This window comes from Aquarana catesbeiana, linkage group LG08 (genome assembly GCF_042186555.1).
Source record: "Aquarana catesbeiana isolate 2022-GZ linkage group LG08, ASM4218655v1, whole genome shotgun sequence".
NCBI classification, from domain to species: Eukaryota; Metazoa; Chordata; class Amphibia; order Anura; family Ranidae; genus Aquarana; species Aquarana catesbeiana.
The window spans coordinates 43755472-43775466 of NC_133331.1; the positions used below are offsets into that span (position 1 = coordinate 43755472).

Consider the following 19995-nt stretch of genomic DNA (forward strand, 5'->3'; position numbering starts at 1 on the left):
TTAAACAAGCTGCTAGCAATCTTCAACAAGCTTTCCACAAGCTTCAAAGAGTGCTGAATCTGCTAGCAACTGGTTTAAAGTGGCAATCAGTATTCCCATTAGGCTGGGTTCACACACACATGCGAATTGGATGCAGGTTTCTCCGCATCCAATTCACATGACACGTGAGTGTGGCTGGCACTCAATGGAGCCGGTGTCCTGCCAAAATCTCCAACTTATCAAAAAGTCCAACCGCGTCATAGATGGCTGTATTGCCCATGCACGAGCACAAGAAGGGGTTTATTCTGCACGTCAGATTCTCACGTAAAAGGCATCAAATACACCAACTACTTCAGCCGCCGCAGTGCACCTGCGTGCCGTTCTTATCACAGACTAAAAGAATGTCATCAAATACTCCAACTGATATCACAGCAGTGCGCCTGCGCAGGAAGACTGAGATCCCCTGTCAGATCTTCTGACTGTAACAATGTGTGGTTACCTATGCGAGTGTAAACTTAGTTCTGCAAATACATTGTTCCGTACATTATCTTGACAGTTCATCATGTTAATTGCTTTACATATCGTATGATAAAAGCCCATTTTTTTCTTCACTCTCCATTATGTTCTGTGTTTTATGTTTAAAAGAGAAGGTCAGAAGATCTAACAAGGGATGTCAGTCTTCCTGCACTGGCGCACTGCTGCGATATCAGTTGGAGAATTTGATGGCGTTCTTTTAGTCTGTGGTACGAACGGCGTGCTGCGGCGCTGAGAGCAGTTAGTGTATTTTACGTGAGAATCTGGCCTGCAGAAGAAACCCCTTCTTGTGCTCGCGCATGGCCAATACAGCCGACTATGATGCGGTTGGACTTTTTGATAGGTTGGAGATTTTGGCAGAAAACCGGTTCCCACATGTCTGGGGCGGCTGCATTCTGGGTTGAAAAAGGGTCCTGTGCGTGTTTTGGGTCTGGTTCAGGTGTGAATTCAAGCAAAAATTCAGACCTGAACCGCACCTGAACTGATGAACAGACACGAACCGGACCCCAGGTACGAACCTGAGGCCGCATATATGTGAACCCGGCCTTGGGATCTGTGTTCAACATATACAAACTAAAGCCCAATGGCACTTTAAAAGCTTCAGCTTGCTGAAGGCTCTGGAAAATGCTTTTTGTCAAAGCTTGCTGTTGACACTGCTCTTATACAAACTGAAGCCCATGTGAAAACAGGCCATAGTCTGTCCATTGTGGAATTTTTCTGCTAAGCGTTCTCTTATTTGGAATTTTTCTTTATTAAAAAGAAAGAAAAAAAAATTCTAAGGGGACAGACTCAATGGATCACTTGGTCTTCTCTTGTGGTTACTCTTCTAGGTTTCATGACATTTGTCTAACATCTTACATGCAAACCCTGTCTTTTTTTCATAGAAAAAGTGTCTACAATATGAGGTGCTTCTGGATGGCGATATGCCCTAAATACAGGTGTGAGAATACCCAGTTGTACCCAAAATCTATATCAAACAATATGTTTGACTGTACAGAGGCTACTTTCCAAAAACAATGCATCCAAAAAATGGGGGAAAAAAAGGAAATAAATAAGAAACATTGGTTAAAACATCTTCCAGCATGGTGTTAAATGCCTGCATTAGGTCTGTCGCCATTTAATTGGCACCCACACACAGCTGATTTGGCCAGAGTGCGCTGATACCCATATCAAGCAGAACGATATGATCACTGGTTAAAGTTTAGAGATCTTCTATAGATCTGGTTGCAGCATGCCTTCTCTTGTTCCTGTAGGGCAGGGGTGTCAAACCAGCAGCCCCCCAGCTGTTGAGGAACTTCAAGTCCCATGAGGCATTGCAAGGCTGGCATTTACAAGCAGGACTCCCAAAAACAGAGGCATAATTGGACTTGTAGTTCTGCAAAAGCTGGAGGGCTGCCAGTTTGACATCCCTGCTGTAGAATGCACCGATCTGTGTGTTGCATCCAGAAGCAGACAGGCAGCAGTTTAGGCTCAGAAACCCTGTGGAAGGTCCTAATACCCATCTTCCAGAAGTCCCCCACTCAGGACTTTAATGCTGAAGTTTAGTTAAATATAAATCAGCACCGGGTATTAGACCTCTATTCTGACACTCATATTCCCCCATGTTATTAGCACTCTACCCTGGCTATCATATGTTCTCCCTGGCATTAGACTTTTATCCTGCCTCTCATATACATCCACATTACTAATTACTAGACCTTTATACTAGCTCTCATATCCCCCCTCTAGGTTTTAGGACCTCTATCCCCCATGTTGTGAGACCTGGCTCCACCAACAATGACATCACACATCACCTGACTGAAGATCCCTCGGAGAAGGTAAAGGGGATTAGAGGACAGAGGTAATATAACAGTTCTGTGCTGTCAAAGCGTAGTTTGCCACACCTCTTCAGAAGCTTACAAAGTGCAAACAAAAATATGGATTATATACAGTAGTCTCTATATTATACAAAAGGCAAAGTTAATATAAAAATAGAGGTAGTGCCTTTAAACCAAAGCGGAAGAGGAGGTGTAAAAAAAAAAAAAAAGACAGTATGCAGTCGTGCATAAATCATCCTAGATTCCATCGTGGCAGCGGCAGGGTTATGCCTGCAGGAAGTGGCGAGGGGGGCAAATTACAATTCTTCTGCAGACACAGGTCTACATTCTGCAAAAAGCACAACGTTGGCTCTCTTCTGACAGAGACGTCCTTGAACTACTTTCCCTAGCATCAGGTGGTTTGCACGCCACATTTTCTATTTAATGACAGATGGATCCTAGCAGCAAGTGGAACAAAGCAGCAATCGCAGGTTTAACAAGGCACAACATCCGCTTTGTATCCCAAACACCATCGTGTGTCACTGCATGACAGTCTCATTTGCCTGGCTCTTAGGGGTGAGCTGATCCAGTAAATTTATGAGCACGCTCAGTCTCTCGGACAGTGTGGAAATCTTGCTGGCTGAAGCCCGCAGCAGGTTGGAATAGACTTGCTTGTAGGTTTTCAGAGAGCTTTCTTCTTCTGTGCTGTTACTGGAGGAGAGAAATCAGCCAAGCTCAGACACTAAGTACAACATAATCTCTGTCAACCCAGACATTACCCGTGTTTTATCTGCACACTTACTGCAGGAAAATACCACGCTCTCACATTCTGACTGTAAACGCTGGAGATAAAGACTTGCATTTTCAAAATTTCACAAAGTAAGACAATTAACATGCACCTGTTGCCTTGAAAAAAAAATAAAAATATATAATTAAAATAAAGGCGCTGCTTTGAAAAAAATAGACCGTGTAGGAAGGCACCGTCCTTGCTTTTTAACTTGTTTCTTGATTAAATAGCCAAAATATAAAAATGATTTAAGAAAGGATGATTTTGAATTAAACGCAATTCTGTCACACAATTTAAATTTCCAATAAAAAAAAAAAAAAGAGAGTAAAGTAAATACCCACGTCTGCCACGGTAATGCAGAGCAATCAACCCCTGGAGTCTCCTCAGAAAGGGAGGCTCTCCATCCTCTGCTGTGCTTAGGGCCATGGATAAGAGGGTACCACCGGTCCTCTTGTACTGGGCATAGGCAGCAGGGTGAATGATATCTGGGAAGGGAGGGTGAATGTTATCTGGGAAGGGAAGGGAGGGTGAATGTTATCTGGGAAGGGAAGGGAGGGTGAATGTTATCTGGGAAGGGAAGGGAGGGTGAATTACATCCGGGAAGGGAGGGTGAATTACATCCGGGAAGGGAGGGTGAATTACATCCGGGAAGGGAGGGTGAATTACATCCGGGAAGGGAGGGTGAATTACATCCTGGAAGGGAGGGTAAATTACATCCGGGAAGGGAGGGTAAATTACATCCGGGAAGGGAGGGTAAATTACATCCGGGAAGGGAGGGTAAATTACATCCGGGAAGGGAGGGTAAATTACATCCGGGAAGGGAGGGTAAATTACATCCGGGAAGGGAGGGTAAATTACATCCGGGAAGGGAGGGTAAATTACATCCGGGAAGGGAGGGTAAATTACATCCGGGAAGGGAGGGTAAATTACATCCGGGAAGGGAGGGTAAATTACATCCGGGAAGGGAGGGTAAATTACATCCGGGAAGGGAGGGTAAATTACATCCGGGAAGGGAGGGTAAATTACATCCGGGAAGGGAGGGTAAATTACATCCGGGAAGGGAGGGTAAATTACATCCGGGAAGGGAGGGTGAATTACATCCGGGAAGGGAGGGTGAATTACATCCGGGAAGGGAGGGTGAATTACATCCGGGAAGGGAGGGTGAATTACATCCGGGAAGGGAGGGTGAATTACATCCGGGAAGGGAGGGTAAATTACATCCGGGAAGGGAGGGTAAATTATATCCGGGAAGAGAGGGTAAATTATATCCGGGAAGAGAGGGTAAATTATATCCGGGAAGAGAGGGTGAATTATATCCGGGAAGGGAGGGTGAATTATATCCGGGAAGGGAGAGTGAATTATATCTGGGAAGGGAAGGTGAATTATATCCGGGAAGGGAGGGTGAATTATATCCAGGAAGGGAGGGTGAATTATATCCAGGAAGGGAGGGTGAATTATATCCAGGAAGGGAGGGTGAATTATATCCAGGAAGGGAGGGTGAATTATATCCGGGAAGGAAAGGTGAATTATATCTGGGAAGGGAGGGTAATCTATATCTGGGAAGGGAGGGTAATCTATATCTGGGAAGGGAGGGTAATCTATATCTGGGAAGGGAGGGTGAATTATATCTGGGAAGGGAGGGTGAAAGCCGGCTTCTTCTCCTCTCCCTCCCACCGGCGTTCAGCTGCTGTAGAGAGCCATTTTATTAATTGAAATACTTTTGGAAAAGTTGAACTTTGCTGGCATTCCAGAATCCCCATTTTGATCTTTAAAGATGCAAAATTGATCGAATAAATATCTGAACACCACTTCTAAGAAAGCGGTCGGGCTTTGTACATTATAGACCATAAAAAAATAACGCACGCTATACATGTGCATCACTATCATTGGAAAAGGAATGCAGAGGAAACCAGCTGTAGAGATGTTCCAAGGTGCTAAATAAATAAGAGCTGCACCCATCACATCTAACTCTTCCACAGGATAATCTGCCACTACTGCCATAGTAACATACAGCATTGGATGAGGCCAAGAACTAAAAACCGGCCTTATAACATGACCCCTTCCAAAATACAACCAAGAACAGCCTTCTTTGCAGTATTATGCACCTTAAAAATGCAATGAAACCCAAATGCAGAACCTGCTGCTTCAGGCAGACGGCGTCCATCTAGGCGAGTCTACAGAGAAGTTGTACTGTATCCATCGCACAGCTTACCGGCTTGCCCACATTTCATGCAGGGTGCTGTAATGAATTGGTGGATAATGCTACCATGCAGTCATAGGAAAAATAAGGATCTTCACCAGCACACCTCGGTATAGTGATAATCTTGTTCTCTATTCACATAAAGAAACAGGCATCACGAGTCGTTGCTTCGGGACTCGCAGGATCCCCCATCACTCTGCTGAGATGTGCTGTTGATGATCGTTATTTGCCTATTCATCCAGTGAGTAACATCAGCGCCTTCATCAGCAGGAGAGATCACTGGTCAGATTGTAAATGAGCTATGTGCTTGTTGCTTTATACAATGTCCTGTAGAGCGGGAGAAAGATCCCCCCGCTGCTGTTGTTGATAAATTCCCCCAACCCCTCCCTTGACAAACCTCCACCTAGTTTAAATTTACAGTCAGGTCTAAGCATAAAACTAACATGACACTGCAGTCACGTAGGTAGCTGATACAGTGTATAAAGAGATAAAGGCGAGCAGGTTTCCTCATATTACATCGGATAAAGCGTTAAGCTGATGAAATATCATGACACTGGAGAGCAGAAACAATTACCAGTTGTGGACAATCACACTAAACAAGCATCTATTTAGAATGCAAGCCTGGATGTCTGCGGAATATGCCGTGTCTCTAGTGCCATCTTGTGGGAACTTTCCACAGTACACTGGCTCTCCATGTGAATCATCTGTACCTATAAGCTATCTAGGATTTCTATTTTCTTCTCATAAAACATAAATCAAAAAAACACAGTGGGTTAGATGAATGCATGGCACATTTGTATAAAGTGACCATACATGGTCAGGCTAAAGTGTAACAAGGATTTCAAGGTAATGAACATATATTAGCGATACTGGAGTAATGGAACCCTTTCCACTGTCCTAATGTCATTTCCAAAAGGATTAATGTTTGCCTTGATGGTGTAAAACTTGGGTGTCTCTCCCACTTTATGATGCCTGGAAATTATGTCCAGGGATGTAGACATTCAAAATCCTCCAAATATTAGACTACGCACAAAAGTCAATGAACGGTCACATTATTCTTTATAAAAAGGATTTTATTAGTGAAAATCCACAAAACTGGTCCTAGTCTTAAAGTGTTACTAAACCCACGACAGTAAATTACGTCTGTATATGCAGTAAAGCATGCTGGTTATACTCGCTGTGAAACCTAAGGGGTTAATCCTCTGCTTTGTGTAAAAAGGCTGTTTGATCCTGTCTTCTCTGATCTTCCCGTATTTTACTGTCCCCAATCCATCTGCTGATAGAACAGAGCCTTGGAGGCACTCTGCACATGCTCAGTTTGGTGTGTATTGCTAAAGACAATCAGCACTGTCCAGACAGATAGTCAGGGGTCGTGCAGCCTCATAAGCTTTAACCACTCGTCTTCATGTTATGTAATTTTATTTTTTTAATATAGAATATTTTCTTTTTCTTGATTATTTAGTATATTACCTAATTGTTCCTTGTCATGTTGTGTTTATTATAATTATAATTTTCTTAATATAGAATATTTTCTTTTTCTTGATTATTTAGTATATTACCTAATTGTTCCTTGTCATGTTGTGTTTATTATAACATTGCATATATTACTACTGTTTGCTGCTAGCGCCTCATGTTTTCTTTGAAGTTTAATATTCCATATTTCTTAAAAAACAAAATGAAAAATGAATAAAAAAAAAAACCTTCCTCCTACAAACTTTAACCAGTGCTTTTTTTCTTACACTGATAGAAGACTGTTATATACTGATGAGAAAAGTTATTTAGCAGTTTATATTTGCTAAAATTGCATTTCTGTGTACTGAATAAGACCAGATTATAGTGCATCCGGAATGTATTCGCTTTTCCCACATTTTGTTATGTTACAGCCTTATTCCAAAATGGATTAAATTCATTATTTACCTCAAAATTCTACAAACAATACTCCATAATGACAACGTGAAAGAAGTTTGTTTGAAATCTTTGCAAATTCCATAAAAAAAAAACCCAAAAAATCCCATGTATATAAGTATTCACAGCCTTTGCTCAATATGTTGTTGAAGCACCTTTGGCACCAATTACAGCCTTATGTCTTTTTTGAGTATGATGCTACAAGCTTGGCACACCTATTTTTGGGCAGTTTCTCCCATTCTTCTTTGCAGGACTTCTCAAGCTCCATCAGGTTTAGATAGGGATCGTTGGTGCACAGCTATTGTCAGATCTCTCCAGAGATGTTCAATTGGGTTCAAGTCTGGGCTCTGGCTGGGCCACTCAAGGACATTCAATTTGTCCCATAGCCACTCCTTTGTTACCTTGGCTGTGTACTTAGGGATGTTGTCCTGTTGGAAGATGAACCTTTGCCCCAGTCTGGATCAGGTTTTCATTAAGGAAGTCTCTGTACATTGCTGCATTCAACTCGATCCTGACTAGTCTCCCAGTTCCTGCCGCTGAAAAACATACTACAGCATGATGCTGCCACCACCATGCTTCACTGTAGGGATGGTATTGGCCAGGTGATGAGCGGTGCCTGGTTTCCTCCAGACATGACGCTTGCCATTCAGGCCAAAGAGTTCAATCTTTGTTTCATCAGACCAGAGAATTTGGTTTCTCATGGTCTGAGAGCCCTTCAGGTTCCTTTTGGCAAACTCCAGATGGGCTGTCATGTGCGTTTTACTGAGAAGTGGCTTCTGTCTGGCCACTCTACCATACAGGCCTGATTGGTGGAGTGCTGCAGAGATGGTTGTTCTTGTGGAAGGTTCTCCTCCATCCACAGAGGAGCTAGCTGGACCAAGGACCAAGCTGGAGCTCTGTCAGGGTGACCATCGGGTTCTTGGTCACCTCCCTGACTAAGGCCCTTCTCCCCCAATCACTCAGCTCTAGGAAGAGTCCTGGTGGTTCCAAACGTCTTTCATTTATGGATGATGGAAGCCACGGCAAGTTTTTTTGTACCCTTCCCCATATCTGTGCTTCGATACAATCCTGTCTTGGAGGTCTTCAGACAATTCCTTGGACTTCATGGCTTGGTTTGTACTCTGACATGCAAGGTTAACTGCGGGACTTTATATAGACAGGTGTGTGCCTTTCCAAATCATGTCCAATCAACTGACTTTACCACAGGTGGACTCCAATCAAGTTGTAAAAACATCTCAAGGATGATCAGTGGAAACAGGAGGAACCTGAGCTCAATTTTGAGTGTCATGGCAAAGGCTGTGAATACTTATGTACAAATGTGATTTTTTTTTTTTAATAAATTTACAAAGATTTCAAACAAACTTCTTTCACGTTGTCATTATGGGGAATTGTTTGTAGAATTTTGAGGAAAATATTGCATTGAATCCGTTTTGGAATAAGGCTGTAACCTAACAAAATGTTGAAAAACTGAAGCGCTGTTAATACTTTCCAGATGCACTGTATAGTGAATGCAGGGTCCTGGGTTTGTTATCTATGAATCTTGCTTTAAAAAGCAGTTGTATTGCCCGCTTGGTGATTTCTACCTACAGGTAAATCTATAAGGCTTACCTGTAGGTAAAAAGAAAATCTCCTAAACCTTGCAGGTTTAGGAGATATTGACCCTGCACGCAGCTGCTGACGTCAGCGGCGCATGAGCTCTGCAGGTTCGGCGAATCCTGCTGTAACTTCCCGGAACAAAGGGCTTCCACACACGTGTGGGCGTGGCGTCATCTCAGCTCTGGCCACTCATAGCACCGGACCCAGCGATCCCGGAAGAAACACCGGGGGAGCAGGTCTGCTCCCTCATCGGTGACCGGGCGCGCTGCGGTAGCTTCGTTCTAAGGTAATCATTTCATACTTGCGATGCATACTAGCACATTATGCTATTTTTTTTTTTTTCAGCGGTTTGCTACCACTTTAAAAAATGGGTCCGATTTGTAGAAGATTGTTTGGTGTACAGACAGAAAAGGGGCACAAATCCTGCTTATGAAAATATGTACTTTCACCCTAAATTATGCTGACTTGGTATATATATAGAAGTTATATACAAGCAGGCTCTTTATTGAAGAATAGACATGCTATGTCTCCTCTGTAATAAAACAAATGTACCTGCCTGTTTGAAATGTACATGGGGATGTGCATGCTCAGCTCAGTGTACATTCTTGGCACACCTTGGTGCCGGAATAACTGAACTCCAGGTGGTTGAAGATCCCAAATCTGAAAGGAGGCCGGGTGTAGAGGTCAGCAACAGTGAGGAAGGGAGGGGTTGTGAGATTAGTCCTGCTTTAAATGTTGCGCCACACTTCCTACGCATCTGCAAAGTTACAGGGCCACTTGAAGTGGAAATAACCCAAACACTATTGAAGCTACCAAGGTTTCAGAAATGCTGGCACCACACATACCTGTATCAAACCTCAAATTGTTTTCAGTTTACCTGTGGAAGTCCCTGGATTCCAGAATGAGGTTGTAACACAGAACCTCCTTCCCCCCACAGCATTTTAAAGTCCAATGCCAATATCTCAGTGACTAGCAGAAACTCTGCCATTGGACAACTGCATGTTAAATGTGGGCATAGCACTGACTGTCAAAAGTCAGAGTCCTGTGTACAAGCATGGACCTGGAACGCAAAGGGCTACACAAGCACATAGAAACTGGTATGAAGATCGACAAGTACATGCAGGCACCAAAATAAGCATGTACTTCAGCAGCATAGATAGATTTGCTGATGTTTTATGTTCACGCTTACATTCAGATCCAAAAACACAGCAACTGTCACTTATCAGTGCAGGCCTGATGGAGAAAAAGGCAATTCGTAAAATTTAAAGCGGTTGTTAGTTACCCTAAAAAGAAAAAAAAAAATGGATCCTGTTCCTTTAAAGCATGTTATACAGCAGTGTGCTTGCGCTGTGTAATTTGGCCCTCTCCATCACCTGAAATACCTGGCTGATCTTGCCTGGGTCTGCCCTCCCCCTGTAAACTGACCGCGGTTTATCTATGTTGACCACCGGACGTAGGAAACCGTGGCAAAATTGCACCGGCTGCCAAAACGTATCACTATCCTGAATGTGATTCTCCCGCATTTGGAGAGGGAGGTTGAACCTCCCCCTAACCGTAGCAGCTTCTAAACTCTTGGAAAAGCCTGGACATGTACATGGACACATAGGCTTTTATGGAGTTGCGTTCAGAAGCTTTGCCAAAAAAAAAAAAAAAAACGCCAAAAGCCATTTGTGCCCCCGGAGCAGAGCTCATATAGGTACAGATCGGAAGATTTGTTACACTACACAGGCACAGAGACACTTGTTATTATGGTACAGAGGGGATAAGATGATTTAGCTGCAGTTATTAGAGCAGCAGGAGCTGGGGGGGGGTCGCTGGTAACGGCAGACAGGCAGGAAGGGCAGGGTGGAGGAGGAAAGAAGACACAGGACAGCAGCTAGCAGGCTGCGAATGACAGACTCACGTAAACGAACCACGGTGTCGGTGGGTTGAGCAGCCCTGATTATCGTGGTCAGTTTTCAGAGGGGAGGGTATAGCCAGGCAGAATCAGCCAGGTTGTTTTAGATGTTACAGGGGGGCAAATGACAAAGCACAAGCACTGTGCTGTATAGCATGCTCTAAGGCAGGGATATGCAATTAGCGGACCTACAGCTGGTGCAAAACTACAAGTCCTATCATGCCTCTGCCTCTGGGTGTCATGCTTGTGGCTCTCAGAGTATTGCTATGGTTCATGGGAATTGTAGTTCTGCAACAGCTGGAGGTCCGCTAATTGCATATCCCTGCTCTAAGGGAACAGGATCTGGTTTTTTTTTGGGTTAACAAATGCTTTAAGTGCTACATTGGAACAAACACGTTTAAAAAAAATGGAAATTTTGACCAGTAAACTCCTAATCTTGGAGTACAGTATAGGACAGGAAATCGTAGACCATATTCTGTTACCTTCAGGTGATTGGACAATGGCAAAAGCTTTGCTGAGAATGCCTCCAGTGCACCCCCCATATAACCCAACCCAATCCGTGGGACCCCAGTTTTGTAGTAAGCAATGAGGAAAAACAGGGAGGGGAGGGAACTGCGTGATGTACTGTACACCATGACATGGAATTTACTGCCAAGTCAAAATTTCCATTATCTTTATCGTACAGCACAGGACACAGGATAGAAAGTTGGATTGTGGGACACCTCCAAGCAATAAACCGAGGAGTACGCAAACAAGCTAACAAAAAGCAAGGGTCAACAGACATTCAGATGACTGTTTGAAGCACCTTGCATCAGCTGAGGCCTGAGCAGCCACCTTTTTTTTTTAATTAAAAATAAACATGTTATACTTACCTGCTCGGTGCAGTGGTTTTGCACAGAGCAGCCCAGATCCTCTTCTTCTCAAATCCCCTGCTGGTGCTCCTGGCCCCTCCCTCCTGCTGAGTGCCGCCCAGAGCAAGCAGCTTTGCTATGAGGGTACTCCAGCCAAGCCGTTGCTCTGTGTGTCCATTCAGACACGGCACTGTGGCTCGCTGGGGCCCCATCCCTTCTCTCTCCTTACTGGCTCACTGACTTTGACTGACAGCAGTGCGTGCCAATGACGCCCGATGCTGTCTCAACCAATGAGGAGGGAGAGTCCCGAACAGCCAATGCTCTTGTGCAACATCTCTGGATCGAGATTGGGATCAGGTAAGATATAAAAAAAAAAAAAAAAAATTCTGCCTTTACAACCACTTTAAGTCCTATACATGGGCAGCCTGAGCCATCTCGCAATGTTGGAGAAGGAAGAAGAAAATCCCTTGACTGATCAGGATCTTTAGTGAGGGGAAAAAAAAAAAAAAAAGGGACTTGGTCTTCCAGAAAGAAGATGTTGCGGCTAGGTATACCCAAACTTCAATGACCACATCAAGGCAGTGAAGTGAAATCTGTCGTGTTTTGGGTCAGGGGTTCCCCCTACAGATGTTAGTAGTTGAACCATTGTTGATGTTATCATGTTAGCGGCCATTCGTGCAGTTTCTGCTGATGAGCAATTTTACTGCCAGAAACATGACGCACCACCTCACTACCACCGAGATGTGGGAGCCTCTCAATATTCTGCCAGGACATTGGATAGGACGTAGAGGTGCTGCCAAGTTCTCTCCACGTTCCCTGGACTCAACACTGCTATATTTCTCTGTGGGGAACACTAAAGGATGTGGTGTACTGTAGAAAACTGACTGCACTATGGGAAGAAATTTAAACATCAGGCAGAGCAATTCATGTGGACACTCTAGTCAATGATGTTCATGCAGTAGTTCACAGAAATCACAAGTGTCTGTATGCTAATGGTGACCACTTTGAAGACCTAATGTAATTGCATAATTCAAACATAAATTACAGCTATCCTTTGATGCGTATATAAATCTAGTAATAACATTTTTAGGATATATATATATATATATATATATATATATATATCTATCTATCTATCTATCTATCTATAGATAGATATAAATAAATAAAATAAAATGCCTCAGATGGATATAAATCAGTTACATAGTTACATAGTAGGTGAGGTTGAAAAAAGACACAAGTCCATCAAGTCCAACCTATGTGTGTGATTATGTGTCAGTATTACATTACATATCCCTGTATATTGCGGTCATTCAGGTGATTATCTAATAGTTTCTTGAAGCTATCAATGCTCCCCGCTGAGACCACCGCCTGTGGAAGGGAATTCCACATCCTTGCCGCTCTTACAGTAAAGAACCCTCTACGTAGTTTAAGGTTAAACCTCTTTTCTTCTAATTGTAATGAGTGGCCACGAGTCTTATTAAACTCTCTTCTGTGAAAAAGTTTTATCCCTATTGTGGGGTCACCAGTACAGTATTTGTAAAATTGAAATCATATCTCCTCTCAATCAATACACTCAAGATAGAGAGAGGGGTACCATCATCCACAGTTAACCCAATTGGAAGAGCAAGGGGAATTATCCTCAAAACACAAAACAACCCTTGAGGGGGGGTAAGGTGAGTGGACCATCTCGGTCCCCTTTGAGAACCCCTCGGAAAAACAGAAAAAAATAGGATTTTTTAAAACAGCTTACCTGTAAAATCCTTTTCTTTCGAAGGACATCACGGGACACAGAGCCACAGTAATTACTGATGGGTTATATAGGTATCACTGGTGATTGGACACTGGCACACCCTATCAGGAAGTTCAACCCCCTATATAATCCCTCCCCCTTGCAGGGATACCTCAGTTTTGTAGCCAAGCAATATAGTGTATTAGAAGAGGGGTGGGACCTCTGTGTCCCGTGATGTCCTTCGAAAGAAAAGGATTTTACAGGTAAGCTGTTTTAAAAAATCCTATTTTCTTTCTCGAACATCACGGGACACAGAGCCACAGTAATTACTGATGGGATGTCCCAGAGCAATGCTACCTGAGAGGGGGGAACCACGACCAAGTAGGGTGCAATCAGACCTGAGGACCCTGTACTGCTGCCTGCAGCACACTACGCCCAAAGGCGATATCCTCATGCCTTCTCACATCCACCTGATAGAATCTGGTGAATGTATGAACTGAAGACCAGGTTGCGGCCTTGCAGATTTGAGCCATAGAGGCCCGGTGATGCACTGCCCAAGAAGCACCAATAGCCCTTGTGGAATGTGCCCTGATCTGAAACGGAGGAATCTTCTGTTTCAAACCGTAAGCTTGAATGATCAACTGTCGAATCCATTTAGAAATGGTAGCTTTTGACGCTGCCTGTCCTCTATTGGGACCCTCTGGCAGCACAAACAAAACATCCGTCTTGCGGATCTGAGTAGTTGCCCCTAGATAGGCCTTAACTGCTCTTACTACATCCAACGAATGTAGAGATCTCTCTTCCGGAGAACAGGGATCTGGAAAAAAGGAAGGTAGAACAATGTCTTGGTTTAAATGAAAATCAGAAACCACCTTCGGTAAAAAACTAGGATGAGGGCGTAGTACTACTCTATCCTTGTGTATAATCAAATAAGGCTCCTTACAGGAAAGAGCTGCTAATTCTGATACTCTTCTAGCAGAAGAGATGGCCACCAGAAAAATTAATTTCCTTGTCAACAAGACCAAAGGAATCTGACTTATTGGTTCAAAAGGCCGTTTCTGTAACACAGCCAGGACCAAATTCAAGTCCCAGGGGTTTAGGGGCGCTTTAACCGGAGGATTAAGACGCATCACCCCCTGCATAAAGTTTCGGACCAAAGAATGCGAAGCAAGTGGCCGCTGAAATAATACTGATAAAGCAGAGACCTGGCCCTTGATGGTACTCAAGGCCAGCTTCATCTCTAATCCCATCTGTAGAAAATCAAGGATTCTACCTATGACATATTTCCTGGGATGCCAACCTCTGGATTCACACCAGGTTATATAAGCTTTCCAGACTCTATGATAAATCATCCTGGAAGCTGGCTTCCTTGCATTAATCAAGGTAGATATGACAGGACCTGAGAGCCCACGACTCTTCAGAACGTGGGTCTCAATAGCCAAACCGTCAAATTTAGCGTTTGTAAGGCAGGATGGAACACTGGACCTTGAGATAACAGGTCTGGGCGTTCCGGTAGTGTCCACGGGGAACCTACCGTCATCCTTACTATTTCTGCATACCAAGTCCTTCTGGGCCAAGCGGGGGCCACCAGAAGTACCGACTTCCTTTCCTGCTTGATCCTGCGAAGGAGTCGTGGTAGTAGCAGAATAGGCGGGAATGCGTAAATCAGTGAGAACCGATGCCACGGGATCACCAACGCATCCGTCCCGCATGCAAGAGGATCTTTTGTCCTTGCCACAAATCTGTCTATCTTTTTGTTGAATCGGGATGCAAAGAGATCTACATCTGGAACCCCCCGTCTTTGGCATATGGCCCAAAAGACATCGGGATGCAGAGACCATTCCCCTGGAAGTAACTGCTGGCGACTTAGATAGTCCGCCTGCCAATTCTCTATTCCTGGGATGAAAAACTGCCGATATGCATGGCACATGCATCTCTGCCCAGACTAAGATCTGGTTCACCTCTTTTTGAGCAGCTCGGCTCCGGGTGCCTCCCTGATGATTGACATAAGCCACTGCTGTGGCATTGTCGGACTGGATCCTGACCGGACAACCCTGTAGCCTGATAGTCCAGGCTTTTAGAGCTAGATGTATCGCCCGGATCTCCAGAATGTTGATGGGTAAGGTCCTCTCTGTCTTGGACCATACTCCTTGGACCGCAGCCTGTTCCAGAACTGCTCCCCAACCTGACAGACTGGCATCTGTTGTTACCACCGTCCAGGTAACCGGTAGAAAGGATTTCCCCTTCTGCAGGTTTTCGGGTATGAGCCACCAATTGAGGCTCTGACGCACCGCATGTGACAGATGCATCGGAAAGTCTAATGCCTGAACCTTCTTGTTCCAGGTCGACAGAATACTGTGTTGCAGCATTCTTGAGTGAAACTGAGCATAGGGAACTGCTTCGAATGAAGACACCATCTTCCCTAGTAGCCTCATACAAAGGCGGACTGAGGGACCCTTCTTGGTCCTTACTGTCAGAATCAGCTCTCTCAAAGCAGTGATCTTTGCCTGGGGTAGAAATATTTTCTCCTGGCTTGTATCTATAATCAGACCTAAATACTCCAGTCTTCTTACTGGTTTTAGGAAAGACTTTTCTAAGTTGAGGATCCAACCCAGGTGTTCTAGATACCTGACCGTGGTCCTCAAGTTTCCATTCAAAGAGGCTACCGACCGGTCTATCAAGAGCAGGTCGTCTAGGTATGCTATGACCGCTATACCCTGAGCCCTTAATCTGGCCAGAGGAGGAGCCAAGATCTTTGTGAACACTCGAGGTGCAGTGGCTATCCCAAAGGGCAGAGCCATAAACTGGAAATGGCGCCCTCCTACCTCGAAGCGCAGAAACTTCTGATGAGCAGGAAAAATGGGCACATGCAGATATGCATCTCTGATGTCTATTGATGCCAGAAATTCTCCTCCCTGCAGGGTGGGAACTACTGTTCGAATTGATTCCATGCGGAAGGATTGAATCCTTAGGAATCGGTTCAGATCCCTTAAGTCCAAAATGGGCCTGACATCCCCATTTGGCTTTTGGACCGTAAAAAGGTTGGAATAGAAGCCCAATCCCTGGTCCTTTGCGGGAACTATCATAATGACCTCCTGCGACAAAAGTCGCTCTAACGCTAGAAGGAGCGACTGCTTCTTCTCTGGGTCTCTGGGAACATTTGATCTGAGGAACCGAGGAGAAGGGAATTCCTGAAACTCCAGCTTGTACCCTAAGGTTACCGTGGAGACTACCCATCTGTCCTGGAAGTCCTCCTGCCAGAGCTCTGAGAACTGTCGCAGTCTTCCCCCCACTCGAGTGAGCGGGGGCGCCCCCTCATGCAGAGGTCTTAGTGTTTTGCCTAGTAGGCTTCTTTCCCCAGGACTTCTTTTGTCCCTGGGGTTGACTCTTGTCTCTGGACCCCGATGGAGGCGGCCGTCGAGACTGCCTGGAGGCTGAAGCCCCCGGCGCTGGGGAAAGAGTCCGTTTGAAAGAGGGACGCTTACTCTTCTTTTTGACAGGTAAGAGAGTGCTTTTCCCACAAGAGACACTGGCGTAAAAACTGAGGTATCCCTGCAAGGGGGAGGGATTATATAGGGGGTTGAACTTCCTGGCACGGGTGTGCCAGTGTCCAATCACCAGTGATACCTATATAACCCATCAGTAATTACTGTGGCTCTGTGTCCCGTGATGTTCGAGAAAGAAATGAATGTTTATTATTAACACAAAAACTAAAAACTTTAGTTCATCTACACAGATGCATAGATTGCACAAACAAAATATTGTAGTAGGATATAGAAGTCACAAGTTATGTCACACCCCTAGGGTGATAAAGATCTAGGGGTGGTGGTTGCTCCTCAATGATCTGGTGATTGCCGAGGAGCAACCAGCACCCCCAGATCTTCATCACCATAGGGGTGTGACATTACTTGTGACTTCTGTATCCTAACACAATATTTTGTTAACTTGTGCAATTTTATCTATGGATATGAGTTTTTAATCTCTGTATTAATAAACTTATTGTTTTTTTTGTTACCCTCTGTGTAGATAGTAGATATAGAATATAGGACAGATTGATAAACTCTCGCTACCTGGGATCTGGGTTTGGTGTAGCCCTCTAAAGCTTAATGAAAAATGAACAGAGACACTTACTTCTTCTTCTTAGAAGTCAGAAGCTTGACAAACTGTAACAGTAGAAAAGACAGGCGGGACTCAAATATATTGACCAGCTTCAGCACCTCTTCCATGCGGAGATTAGCAGAAGAATCTCCTGGCGGCTCGTTGCTGTCCTGCGTTCCCTGAAAAAAGGCACATTTTTATTCAGCCACAATGCCCATCATATTTTACTCCTAACATATAAACAAGCATAAGATTGACTGCAACTTCTCTATTCAGCAGACACAATAGACTCAGCGAGCGAACGCCCTTTCAATGAGGTCCCGGGCATGAACAGCCCATAGCAGTTTTCCTTACACGCTGCAGAATATCAATTGGAGCAGCTAGGCTTATTTAAAACAGCTCATTAATGTGATGCATTCCTGGGCTATTCTCCCCCACAGGACTCGATGCCTCGGCCTGGATGTAAAACACATCTCTTTAATGAAAGGCCAGACAGCTCCCACATAATCCACAGTACTTCTCCTGAATAGGAAGAGCCTGGGCTTCTTCCCTTTCATTCAGATTACCTTTTACTATCTTGGTACATTCGCTGCAAAGAGGTGTAAAGGAAGATTTCCATTGCTAATAAAATGCATGCATACTGCATTCTTATAATGATCTTTTGAAATGACCAGTCTGCTTTATAATGTAGGTTACTGTAAACCGCTATGGACTTCAGCAGAACTCTGTGTATAAAAGTCTTCAATAATCAGGAATCATGACAACCAAACCGCAAAATCCTTGGTGAGGCAAGGGAGCTGGGCTCTACATACTTCAAAGCCAAAACCACTGTAGCTTTCAGACCTTGCCTAGTCCCAACCTAGGAAGCAAATATCCAAAATAATGATTCCACATAGTTCTCATGCTCGACTGAAGGATTACTTGTAAATCAGGCATGCACAGGCAAACCGACACAAACAGAGCTACTTTTGTCCTTATAAATAAACATAACGCGCCAAGGTTCCTCTGCTGAAGTCGGTTTCCTGTACATACCCTTTTCACAATAAAAACTTACCATCAAGCAAGAGAACTGTGCAGAATTATTTTGGATGTTTGCTACAATAATCATGAAACATAAGGCTATAAATTTCAACAGCCTCTCATTATTAAATCAAACTTCTTGATAATTAAACCAGCAGAGTTTAAATGGTATTCTAATGCCTCGTTTCCACTGAGCGGATCGGTTCAGTACGGTATTTTGGGTTTTTCCATTATGAAAGCGGCCCATACAACCGAACTGAACCGTTCCATTCAGGGTCCTGCTTCAGATGTGGGGCCATAGAAAATGGAACGGTTCGGTTAGGGCGGAGCTACGACACATTCCACTGATTGGTGGACGTGTGACGCCATGCTAGGCATGTCGGTCCCACTTGCAGTGGAAACGCTCACCTGAATAGGCCGGACCATTCTAGGCCTTCCAAACCGATCCGACCCGAACCGATCCGCTCGGTGGAAACGAGGCATAAGTTCTCTTTCTTAAAGCTGCCCTTCAGTCATTTCTTTCAACTTTCCATGTATTAAATCCTCTGCTCTCGTTGTTTTAACTTTGGACTAGAGCTGCACAATTAATTGTCAAGAATCGTTATCGCGATCTTGACTAAAGTGTTTCACGATTCTTTCTATGCAAAGAATTCTCTCTGCTCTTCTGAAGCCACAGCCCTCAAAAGAAAGGAAGAGAAAAAACTGGGCAGTCTGCCCAGAATCACAACATTTTTTATCAGTTGAACTTAAGTATAAACATTGTAACAATTTGTCAATGGAATAGACTTTGTGTGTAAGTGAAAAAACTAAACCTTTTTCTGACACCTGTTGGTTTCAAGTTAAAAATAATTTTTTTTTTGCTAGAAAATTACTTAGAACCCCCAAACATTTATATATATATATATATATATATATATATATATATATATATATATATATATATATATATATATATATATATATTATATTTATATTCTTTTAGTAGACACCCTAGAGAATAAAATGGTGGTTGTTGCAATATTTTATGTCACACTTTATTTGCGCAGCGGTCTTTCAAATGCATTTTTTTTTAAATTACTTTAATGAATTAAAATAATAAAAAAAAAAACTAAAAAACTAACTGGTAATGTTAGCCCATTTTTTTTGTATAATGTGAAAGTTTTTACGTCACGAGAATTGTGAGAGAATCATGATCTTGTTATTCTAAGCAAAAAAATTGTGATTCTCATTTTGGCCAGAATTGTGCAGCTCTACTTTGGACAGTAAAACATTTGTTTTCTGCCAGTAGATACCTTATACAGCCCATTTCTTGTTTCCTGTCTGGTAAAAGGCCTAGGCAATACAATATCGTTATGGTATAAGATAAATGAGATGGTTATACCTATGGATTGTTTGGAATACGGAAAATACTGCTTTTTACAACTTGTATACCTATGCAAAGATACCATGTAGTGCCTTGTGTTCTCATTAATAAAAACCTTTTATTATTAAAAAAAAAAGCCTAGACATATGACATCATGCATAGCACTCTCTCTCACTCTGTTGAGAGTTTGCCAGGAAGGGAGGGGGGGATGAGTCATAGTAGGGCCAATGAGAGCTG

The 19995-nt window shown here is 43.6% G+C and overlaps 1 protein-coding gene across 1 annotated transcript in view; it reads right to left on the minus strand.

Annotated features, from left to right (window-relative positions):
* Positions 1-834: 834 nt before the first annotated feature.
* Positions 835-19995, minus strand: part of EDRF1 (erythroid differentiation regulatory factor 1) — a 159890-nt gene continuing 140729 nt past the window's right edge. Inside the window, exons 23-24 of the mRNA XM_073595756.1 lie at positions 17409-17554; positions 835-3020 (exon numbers count right to left, since the gene is read on the minus strand). Coding sequence (XP_073451857.1) covers positions 2849-3020; positions 17409-17554 — 318 coding nt within the window. The 3' untranslated portion in view covers positions 835-2848. The remainder of the gene's footprint in view (positions 3021-17408; positions 17555-19995) is intronic.